Genomic DNA, 11,962 nt, shown 5'->3' on the forward strand with positions numbered 1-11,962 from the left:
AAAAAAAAAAAAAAAAAAAAAAAAAAAAAAAAAAAAAAAAAAAAAAAAAGCAATTGTAAATGCATATTTTTTTTTTATTTAATAAATTTTTCATTGTTGTGACTCTGAATGTGTCGTTTCATAATTGTTTCTTCTTGAGAAACATTTGTATTTATCTACTATAATTTTATAACCAAATTAGATAAATTATTCAAAACTGAGCGATTTTATTTAGTCTTTCGGTCGATCAACTATAGTCATATAACTCGATAATTTGTCCAATTTGGATTACTTAACCGAAACCATAAAAGGATGAGTTGAGTTAGATTTTTTTTCTTTTTGTTGGGTTGAGCTTTTCGAAAAATTGAAAATTTGGACTAGTTTGCAAGTTAACATTTTTATGATTGGGTCAACTCGACTAATCTGACCTACTAAAAAATATGATTACAAGTTATAACCCAACCCTACAATACCCTAATTTTAAAATTATTACAAATATTTAGAATGTTTAATGTTTGTAGCGAATATTAGTGTGACGTGATTTATGAATATTTGATACGTGAATTTTATAGAATTTTAGTTATTAATATTATATAAATTTTAGATAAGTAGAATTTTTTTAAATAATAATAATAAAATAGACAATCCGACAACCCAACCCATAAATATAAAGTTGAGTTGTGAACTCTATTTAGAATGTTCGGGTCACGTGTTGATCCAAAAGATTTCTCAACTCAATCAATATACGTCCCTAATTTTTTTATAGTTTGAATTTAGTTTTTCAATATTTCATAAAATTTCATTTTAATTATTATGATTTAGAAAAATTCGTAAAACAACAACTCGTCTCTTTTCATGAGTTAAACTGTCGTCAATAAAAATATTAATTTTAATATCAAAATGAAAATGTCTATAGAAAAATCATCAATATTTATAATAATTAGAGATAAATAGAAATTGTTCGAAATAGTCGACTATAATTAATAATTTTAATCATTACATCTAAAATTTAAGATAATATTTAGATAGAAAATATTAACATAAACAATAATTAAATTTTTTTATTAAATTTTGATGATTAAAACATCGAAAAAGAAATTAGTAAATTTATAAATGGTTGATATATATATAATAACTATTAATTATTTTAAATATTTTTTCAACTTAATTCGTCTTCTTATTAGTTGTCCTCGTCCCCTATTATAAATAATAATAAATTAATTTTAATTATTAATTAAAAAAAATTAAAATAAACTAACTATTGGGGGAATATTCGTACTCACCATTGACTCCGATTCCGCTGAAGCTGTTCTTGGATGGATCGTTGCAGTCTTTGTTTCTCAATTTCCTTCTAATCTTCATCACTAATCGCTATAAATATGCTCCACCGTAGTTCATAATCGACTGGAGAAAACCTTGATTCCGGCGAACTGCGAACCCTAGCCCTTCCGATCATCGTCGTCTTTGCGGAAGAAAAAAAATGTCGATCTCTCCTTCCGATTCGACCAAAAATGTTCTGCAAATGTCCGTCGACGGCGATGAACCGCCGCGAGCCTACGTCGTCGAAGACTCTGCGGTTGGTGGCGCCGGCGAGATTCCGATCATCGACGTCGGTGTGTTTCTGCCGTCTTCGTCGCCGGAGCCCCAGGTTTTGGACTCTGAATTGGGAAAACTGAGATCTGCTCTTGCCAAGGAGGGATGCTTCCAGGTTTTTATTTCATTAAAAAAAGAATTAATAAATAAATAAAATCCCTTAATTTTCCATTTTTTTACTATTTGACAAATATTTAAATACATTATTTCGATAATTTTATAGTAATTTTCTATTTTGTTCTTAAATTAATGATTTTAGGTTAGTTTTTGATTTTTTATTTATTTTTATAATGAGTGGATGAATTTATATTTGTTTAGGCAATAGGACACGGTGTTTCGATCGAGCTTCTAAACAAATTACGGGACTTTGCAAAAGAGTTCTTTGAATTGCCCGAACAAGAAAAGCTAAAGTATTCACCGTCTGACGAGAATAATAAGTTCGAGGGGTATGGAAATGATATCGTGATTTCAGAAAAGCAAGTTCTTGATTGGAACTATCGTCTGTTCCTTTGTGTCTTCCCGCACGACTCGAGAAACCTGAACCTTTGGCCTCAAACTCCAAATGCGTTTAGGTAACATTTCATTAATTTGAAGCTATATATAGTATGTTATATTGAGGATTGTTTGAAAAGGAGTCCCGTGTTGGCTAATTAAGGGGTTGATTATGGGTTTATAAGTAAGGAATACATCTCTATGAGTGGGTTCGTGGTTCCTAACATGGTACGAGAGTCATGCCCTTAACTTAGCCATGTCAATATAGTCCTCAGATGTCGAACAAAAAAATTGTGAGACTCTAAGGTATAGTTAAAAGTGACTCAAGTGTCGAACAAAAGGTGTAGAACAAAGGGTATACTTTGTTTGAGAGCTCCAGAGAAGGAGTCGGGCTTCAATTAAGGGGAGGCTGTTTGAGGGCTCCATAGGCATCAGGGGAGGTTCAGAGTCATGTCTTTAATTTAGTCATGTCAATAGAATCTTCAAGTGACGAACAAATGATTTATTCAAGGGCTCCAAAAAAAAGTAGTCGAGTCTCGATTAATGGGAGGTTGTTTTAAGGCTTCATAAGTCTCTGGGGAGGCTCTATGGTGTACTTTGTTTGAGGAGAGGAATAAATAAAGAATACATCTCCATAAGTATGAGGCCTTTTCGGGTAACCGAAAGGAAAGTCACAAGAGCTTATGTTATGTTCAAAGTGGACAACATCATACTATTGCGGGGGTTCATGATTTCTAATGTAACGGCCCAAATCCACCGCTAGCAGATATTGTCCTCTTTGGGCTTTCCCTTTCGAGCTTCCCCCTCAAGGCTTTAAAACGCATCTGCTAGGATAAGGTTTCCACACCCTTATAAATGGTGGTTTGTTCTCCTCCCAAACCAATGTGGGACATTACACCTAACATGTTATATGTTTGAATTTTCATTACTTTTTGCAGAGAAACCCTAAACGAATACGTCAATAACGTGAAGTTCGTGATGGAAGTTATGTATAAAGCCATAGCCAAGTCATTGAACATCGACGAAGATAGCTTCTCGAGCCAGCTCGGGGATCGATCGCCGATGAACGTGAGGGTGAATTTCTATCCGACATGTTCAAGACCAGATTTGGTTCTCGGAGTAAAGGCTCATACAGATGGATCAGCCCTCACAGTTCTGTTGCAAGACAAAGAAATGGAAGGTCTTCAAGTTCTTGTTGATGAGAAATGGATAACTGTGCCCGTTCTTCCTCATGCTCTCGTCGTCAATGTCGGTGACCAAATGCAGGTAAAAACTCTCTCATTTTCCGTCCCATTTGGTTAAATTATAAATTTAGTCTCTAAAATTTTAAAATTGTTATTGAATTAAAATAATAATAATAATTATTATTATAATTAAATATTTAAAAAAATGTTAAGTATAGTAAAGATTAACATTATCATAAAAAAAATATACATTTTTTTAAAAAAATCGTACATTTAAAAGAATTATAAAAAAAATTAAAATTTAAAATTTAGAAGTAAAAAAAAATTATGTTTAACATTTCTTCTCGGATTAAATGTTGGGAATAAATATAATTTTTTTAAAAATTTATTTTTCTTAACTACCTGAGAATTCAATCTCACGAAAAAATAGAGGGTTGAGTTGATATATGAAATAATTTAGGATGGCTTGTGTTACCAATTCAACCAACTCTAAATTCTAGGTTAGTCCAAAGTTTTTCCTCAGCCCAGCTCAAAAAGAGGGTTGAGTTGAGTTTGATTGTGAAACGATCTCGAGTTACTTGGATTACCAACACAATCAATTCAAAATTCTAGGTTAGTCCAAAATTTTCTCTCGACCTAACTCGACCCAACTCGAAAACAGGAGGTTGAGTTCGGTTGGATTGTGAAACAATTTTCGGGTTATTTAACTCGAAATTTTAGATTGGTCCAAAATTTTCTCCCAACCTAACCCGTGTACACGTTTAGAACAAAAAGTCAGAAATAGAGAGTTGGGTTGTGAAATAATTTAGGATTACTTGTGTTAGCAATCCGACCAATTCAAAATTTTAGGTTAGTTCAAAGTTTTTCCTCAACTGGGTTGAGTTTGATTGTGAAACGATCTCGAGTTACTTGGATTACCAACACAATCAATCCGAAATTCTGGGCGGGTCCAAAATTTTCTCTCGACCTAACTCAACCAAACTCGAAAATAGAAGGTTGAGTTTGGTTGGATTGTGAAACAATCCTCAGGTTACTTAACTCGAAATTTTAGGTTGGTCCAAAATTTTCTCTCAACCCAATTCGTGTACACGTTTAGAACAAAAAATCAGAAATAGAGAGTTGGGTTGTGAAATCCGACCAATTCGAAATTTTAGGTTAGTCCAAAGTTTTTCTTCAACCAAACTCAACCCAGCTCTAGTTGGGTTGAGTTTGATTGTGAAACAATCTCGAGTTACTTGGATTACCAATACAATCAATCTGAAATTCTGGGCTGGTCCAAAATTTTCTCTCGGCCTAACTCAACCCAACTCGAAAAGAGGAGGTTGAGTTCGGTTGGATTGTGAAACAATCTTCGAGTTACTTAACTTGAAATTTTAGATTGGTCCAAGTTTTTTTCTGAACCCAACCCATGTACACGTTTAGAACCAAAAACCAGAAATCGAACGCACTAAGATTGATTTTATTTGATGGGTATGAACATGAAGATCATGAGCAATGGAATATTGAAGAGCCCATTGCATAGGGCAGTGACAAACTCAGAAAAGATGAGAATTTCAGTGGCTTTGTTTCACATTCCTGAGGTGGAGAGGGAGATTGGGGCAGTGGATGGGTTGGTGGATGAAGAAAGGCCTAAGAAATACAAGAGCATCAAGAACTATGGAGCTATCAACTATGAATGCTATCAAAAAGGTATTGTACCACTTGACACTCTCAAGATCTAAACAAATGGAGATCGATCCATCGGAGTTAGATAATGTTGTTATCTGTATGGTACACTCTAACGATTCGACTTTCTAAAACCCTACATTGATCTGGATTTGTTATCATATGTATGATTACGTCGTTTTGAAGTGGAAGAATGAAAATATGCACGTTGTAAGCTCGTACATTGTTGTTATTGTTATCCGTGTTGTACACTATAATGACTTGACTTTCTAAAACCCTTGACTGATCTGGGTTTATTATCATATGCATGGTTTTAAAGTGGAAGAACGAAAATATGCACGTTGCAAGCTCATACATTGTTGTTATCCGTGTTGTACACTGTAACGATTCGACTTTCTGAAACCCTAGATCGAGTTGGGTTTATTATCATATGCATGATTATGTCGTTTTAAAATGGAAGAATGAAAATATGCGCGTTGCAAACTCATACATTGTTGTCATCCGTGTTGTACACTGTAACGATTCGACTTTCTAAAACCCTAGATCAATCTGGGTTTATTAGATTATGTTGTTATATGTGTTGTATGCTATAACGATCTGACTTTCTAAAACCCTTGGATCTGGGTTCAGTATCACATGCAATGATTATGTCATTTTAAAGCGAAAGAACGGAAATATGCATGTCGCAAACTCATACATTGTTGTTATCTATGTACACTATAACGTCCGTCTTTCTAAAATCCTAGATCGATTTGGATTTGGGTTTATTATCATATGCATGATTATGTCGTTTTAAAGTGGAAGAACGAAAATATGCATGTTGCAAACTCATACATTGTTGTTATTCTTGTTGTACACTGTAACGATTTGACTTTCTAAAACCCTAGATCGATCTGGGTTTATTAGATAATATTGTTATCTTTGTTGTATGCTATAACGATTTGACTTTCTAAAACCTTAGACCGATCTGGATTTGGGTTTAGTATCATATGTAATGATTATGTCATTTTAAAGTGGAAGAATGAAAATATGCACGTCGCAAACTCATACATTGTTGTTATCTATGTTGTACACTGTAACGTCTCGACTTTCTAAAATCCTAGACTGATTTGGATCTGGGTTTATTATCATATGCATGATTATGTTGTTTTAAAGTGGAAGAACGAAAATGTACGTGGCTGAGTACATGTTGGATGATCATTATCGCAATAGCACTATTGGTATGAACTATTTTGTAATAGTTACAAATGATTTGATCCGAAAAGAAATGAGTCAGGCTATCATATACAACGAGTTTGTATAGGATTAAACGACGATATATTTAACCTCTCTCTATAAATCTGTTTATCGAGAAATTTAATATTCTAACAAGAGGATCATGTGTAACGCCTAGATTTTAATTTTTAGTGATTTTGAGTTACATGTTAGGGTTTGTTTTTTGATCTGCATGAGTGAAAGCATTTTAGGGTCTTGACTAAATATGGAGTTGAGAATGTAAGTGTAAATGTAAGGATTCCCATTTTTATTTCTTTTAGATTTTATGTGGAGATTTTAGTTTTACTGGCAAAATGAAAAGATATTATGCTATGCATTTATTCTCGCTGAAAAAAGATGCACGATTTCTGACAAGAAAGTTACTACCTTAATGGAAAAGTTATAACATTTTATATTCCTATATTCAACTCTTCTCCTTCCTTGAATACGACTTTTGTTCTCCAAACGTGTTTGTGTTTTCGAGGGTGTTTGAGAGTATGGGAAAAATCGAGAGTGTTCGTCGGAAAAACGTGTGGGTTGGTTCGTTGGGTAGTTTTCTTGTTTGGCAAGTTCTCGAAATTGATTGTGTTGCTGTTTTGGAGGAAGAGTTGAGTGAAAGTTAGCGTCGATGTCGGAATTGCTGCGTCGAAGAAGGCAAACCATCGGAAGCGAAGGAGGAGGACGCCATGTACCGTCGTCGAAAATGGAAGGGATTGTATTGTCGGCAGCCACGGCACATCAGATTAGGGTTTTTGTGAGGGTTCGGGCGAATAAGACGTAGAGTCGAGTCGGGTTTCGGCCTCAGAACCAGCCCACGGACGAACGTGGGCCCTGTGCATTTTGGCCCAACATGGATGCCCGCTGCAGCCTTGGTCTTAGCTCCACACGCGTGTTCTCGGCTCGAATTGACGTGTACGGCGGCTCGGCTTCGTCAAATCCCGCGGCCCGGCTCCTTCAATTCCTGCAACTCGGCTCGACGGCTTAGTTGGTTGGCTTGGCGGCTCGGTATCACTATACTATATTGTTTCCAAGGTTTTTGGCCCTTCCGAAGCCGTTTATACCCTTAGTTTTACCATTCGAGGTCAGTATGGTTCCTAACCGTCAAAGACAGATTAGGTCGGGAGTTTATTTTGATAAATAGCATGAGATTTAGCTAGGGTATGTTATGAACGGTTCCTAAGTTTTTATGTGATTATTATAGGACGTATTTAACCGTTGGGATTAGCTTGTTGTGAGTGACTTCGGCTAAGGCTATCGAGGTAAGTGACCTTCCTGTTGGAGTTAGCTTACTTACTACATGTATTATGATGGTGCATGCCCTGTGGCCCCTGCATGCACCATATTTATGTGATATGAGGATGTGATGTATAGATTGTGTTGACTATCAATTGTTTATGTTATGTGATGTATGGATTATGTTGACTGTTGATTGTTTATGTTATGTGAAGTTATGAATGATATGTTAGTAATATATGCCATGAAAATGTTGATCGATGCCATGTATACACGTAGTATTCTCGAGTCATGAAGTGCTTATAGAACTGGAATGTATTTTCATGTTATGTAACATGCCATGTAATGTACGTTATGTGATATGCCATGTAAGGTAAGAAATGCATATGTGATGTTGACAACGCTTATTTAATGTCATGTTAGGTATGTTAAGGGACCTCATGCATATATGTATGTCACTTGCATCAGGATTCTTCCCCTTTATGATACGAAAGAATAAATTACGATATTTATGTTCACTATGATATCATGCGGGCCCTTTTCTGTTCTATGGTGTCCGACGACATGTAACACGTGTGCCCGACCAAATCATGCCCAGGAGTTATATATACGAGCCCGCTTGGTGGGTCCATGTACGCGTACATGGGCCATGTGTGAAGGAGTACACACACCCATCCCTACCCGGAATAGAAAAGCGCCCAAGGCTATGTAAAGTTTATGAAAAGTTAGGTCCCGCTCATATGTTGCATGTGTTTGCATTTCTAACCCCAACAGTAGGGTGACTTACTGAATATTTCATAAAATATTTAATCCACGTGCTTCTACATTTTTTAGGTAAAGGAAAAGCGCCAATGTACGGTTGACAGCGGAGCTGAAGACATCATGGAAATTGGAGAGGGAATATTTTTAGGAGTTTACGTTTGTTTGACTGTTTTAAGTTAGAGCATTGAATATTGTTTTATTTAGATTTATTTTGAATTCAGTTACTGAAGGTTTTATGTTCGGAGATAGGTTTGTTTTGGATTTATGAATCTTTAGGAAAGACTCTGTTGTGTTTTTCCAAGGTTATTGATGATGAGCTTCCGCGTAATGAAATATGTATGCATGGGTGACGTCACTAAAGGTTAGAAAATTAGAGGCGTTATAGTAACGCCCCTAATTTTCTTAACCTAATTAGTGACGTCACTCATGCATATGTAACTTATTAAGCATAAGCTCATCATAAATAACCTTCGAAAAGACAACAAAATCTTTCATAAAGATTCATAAATCCAAAACAAACCTATCTCCGAAAATAAAACTTTCAGTAACTGAATTCAAAATAAATCTCAATAAAACAATATTCAATGCTCTAACTTAAAACAGTCAAATAAATGTAAACTCCTAAAAATATTCCCTCTCCAACTTCCATGATGTTCTCAGCTCCGCCATCAACTGTACATTGGCACCTTGTCTTTACCTAAAAAATGTAGGTAACACGTGGCTTGAGTATTTTATGGAGTACTTAGTAAATCACCCCATTGTTGGGGTTAGGAATGCAAAAACACGCAACATATGAGCGGGGCCTAACTTTTCATAAACTTTACATAGCCTCGGGCGCTTTTCTATTCCGGGTAGGGTTGGATGTGTGGTACTCGTTCACTCATGGCCCATGTACGCGTGCATGGACCCACTAGGCGGGCTCGTATAAATATCCCCTGGGCCTGGCTTGGTCGGCCCCAATGTGTTACACGTCGCCGGACACCACATAATAGAAAAGAGCCCGCATGATATCATGACGAATATAAATATCGTATTTCATTCCTCCGTAACATAAAGGGGAATTATCCCGATGCAAGTGACATACATAAATGCATAAGGTCCCTTAACATATCTAACATGACATTACATAAGCATTGCTAACATCGCATATACGTTTCTTACACTACGTGGCATCTCACATGACTTGCATTACATGACATATTACATAACATGAAAATACATTTTAGTTGCATAAGCATCTCATGACATGACTTAATAATACTACGTGTATCCATGACATCGATCAACATTTTTCATGACATATAATCCTAGCATATCAACCATTTTTCATAGCATAAACAATCAACAGTCAACATTATCCATAACTTTTCATAGCGTAAATAATAACAGTCAACATAATCCATAGCTTTTCACAGCGTAAACAGTCACATAATCCATGCATCATATAGTCATCACAATAAATATGGTGCATACAGAGGCCATAGGGCACGCACCATCATACAACACGTAGTAAGCTAACTCCAATAGTAAGATCACTTACCTTGATGGTCTTGGTCGAAGTTACCCACAGCAAGCTAATTCCAACGGTTAAAAACGTTCAAACTTAAGAACCTTTCATAACATACCCTAGCTAAATCTCATGTTATTTATCAAAATAAACTCCTAACACAATCTGTCTTTGATTGTTAGGAACCATACCGACCTGAGATGGTAAAACTAAGGGCATAAACAGCTTCAGAAGGGCCGAAAACTTAAGAATCGATATATTATAGCGATATCGAGCTGATAAGTCGAGCCGCCAAGCCAACCAACTAAGCCGTCAAGTCGAGTCGCAAGAATTGACAGAGTCGGCCCGACGTACACGCCAAGCTGAGTTCCATCGGTCCCGCAGAGTCTTCGACACAAGCACGGCGATCCCGACGTCTATATCTTACTTCCACTCGAATCTTTTTTCCGAAATATCAACCCTAATGTTCCGAGAGAAGTTTGGAGAAAAAATCATCTTCAAGGGATGTAAAAGGTTGGGCATAAGAATATAAAAATAATCGCAAGACATTTTCAAATAAGGCATTCTAGAGTTTTAGAATAAGAAAACTTCGAAAAATAAGAATGTTTCTATTGGGCAATAAATGTCTCCTAGAAAATCCCTCGATTCTTAGGGAGATTACACGAGAACATTTAATTATTTATTTTATTCCAAAAACTCAAATCGTTACAGTAAGTTCCGTAGATGAAATTTACTTATTCTCGTATAGAGCAGATAGATTAGTCCATACGATCCTTCCCTTGCATTGACCCGAGAAGGATGTAGCTCATGATCGAATCATAAACAAATAGTTCATAAAAAAAATTAATGAGACGTAAGGTTGATACGTAATTATAAGGGTAAGATTGTCTTTTGACATAATTGCACATTACAATTATATTTATGATCCCAACTTGTCATGAGTGCACTAACGAAACTTTATTGATTAAAAAGTTTAATTAATAATTTTTTTATTCGATACAATCCATATAAGATATGAACATTTGAACTTTCAACGGCAAAAGAAGCTGTAAACAATAATTACCACTAAGATTAAGTTAAACTCACGCCGACGTTCTTCTAAATTCTCGATAATATTAAATTAATGAATAGTGATTAAATTTTAGGTATAAAATTTAACTTTAAGATTTTTTTTTTCCAAAAACCCTTTTCAATTTTGATAATCGCAATAAAATTGGAAAAAAAACATAAACAAAATAGTTATTTTCTATTACATTAGTGATCTCGGTTAAATGAGTTATTTGTTCGCGACGAACTATTGACATCAACCCTCTATTTTGTCTTTATAAATCGAGAAGCTTGTATTCGATCATCGAGCATCCCAAAAGTTGGGAAGGATCATAGGCGGAAACAAAGAAGCCACCTGTTCGAGATTTTTTTTCATTAAAAGCTAATTAAACACTATTAAAAGAAAGTTATATTAAAATATGCTCGGGCTGACATATGTTACGACAGAACAAATTTATAATCGACTCTCATAAATTCTAATTTATCCTTAAAAAAAAATAGGGATTCTTTTATATATATTATATATATATATGAAAATCTCTAATTTTTTAAGGATAAATTAAAATTAATCTCGATAGCCCGGGGTCCTGTGTCTTAAGTGAGCTACCCTGTGGCACATACGTGTGTCACAGTGTGGGCGAGCGTACCGAGATGTGTCTCGAGCAAATTCTTTTGAAATGGGTTTTTGAAGGACAGTACTGGGCGGCACGAGTGTGCCGGTATTGTGCTCCAACCCGCGTGTTGGAGGTTGCTACATATACACGCTATTTGGCACAGTATCTGCAAATGACACGACATGAGTAAGAGAGGGTCGATGCCTCGATAGAACCCAGATGGATGGATGTTTGGGATGTCTTGATGAGATGAGCGACCCACGAGCCCGTTCTCATTGGCATGACCAAACGAGTTGTGATGGCTGACGATATCTCGAGACTTGGGATGACGTCAAGACATATGGACCATGTCGATAGGGATCAAGATGACTAGATGAGATGCGACGTTGCATTGAGAGACCTTGATCTCGAGCAAAGACAAGGTCGAGCCGAATGACTTGACCTAGTGTAGAGGCAAGTCGGATGTGTCGTAGACGATTGAACATGCACACAACGCAAAGGCGGCGTGTGTGGTTGAACAAGCATAGATTCCGCACAAGCGATGTTCGATTAGCGAAGACAAACCTCGCCTAAGTACGAGGAAGACAAAGCCGGGCGAAAAATATATATGGGCTTAATTCCCTTAAGGTTGG

General features: G+C 36.0%; 1 protein-coding gene across 2 annotated transcripts; it reads left to right on the forward strand.

The window, feature by feature from the left end:
- Positions 1-1,184: 1,184 nt before the first annotated feature.
- LOC111444057 (codeine O-demethylase-like) lies at positions 1,185-5,520 on the forward strand. 2 transcript variants are annotated; one of them, XM_023081983.1, is made up of 5 exons: positions 1,185-1,687; positions 1,891-2,144; positions 3,003-3,330; positions 4,733-4,990; positions 5,415-5,520. In XM_023081983.1, the coding sequence occupies exons 1-4, from the start codon at positions 1,460-1,462 to the stop codon at positions 4,967-4,969; spliced, it is 1,047 nt and encodes a 348-aa protein (XP_022937751.1). In that variant the 5' UTR covers positions 1,185-1,459; the 3' UTR covers positions 4,970-4,990; positions 5,415-5,520. The 2 variants fall into 2 exon arrangements, with proteins under 2 accessions (XP_022937751.1, XP_022937750.1); XM_023081982.1 differs by lacking the exon at positions 5,415-5,520 and having other exon boundaries at positions 1,186-1,687; positions 4,733-5,144.
- Positions 5,521-11,962: the final 6,442 nt, after the last annotated feature.

Source organism: Cucurbita moschata, unplaced genomic scaffold, assembly GCF_002738365.1.
Source record: "Cucurbita moschata cultivar Rifu unplaced genomic scaffold, Cmos_1.0 Cmo_Scf00006, whole genome shotgun sequence".
NCBI classification, from domain to species: domain Eukaryota; kingdom Viridiplantae; phylum Streptophyta; class Magnoliopsida; order Cucurbitales; family Cucurbitaceae; genus Cucurbita; species Cucurbita moschata.

What these genes read in the sequence shown, in the direction of transcription:
- LOC111444057 (XM_023081983.1), top strand. Translation starts at nt 1,460, where the DNA reads ATGTCGATCTCTCCTTCCGATTCGACCAAAAATGTTCTGCAAATGTCC. An exon ending in CAAACTCCAAATGCGTTTAG is followed by an intron (nt 2,145 to 3,002) that starts GTAACATTTCAT and finishes TACTTTTTGCAG; the next exon opens with AGAAACCCTAAACGAATACG. An exon ending in ATGTCGGTGACCAAATGCAG is followed by an intron (nt 3,331 to 4,732) that starts GTAAAAACTCTC and finishes ATGAACATGAAG; the next exon opens with ATCATGAGCAATGGAATATT.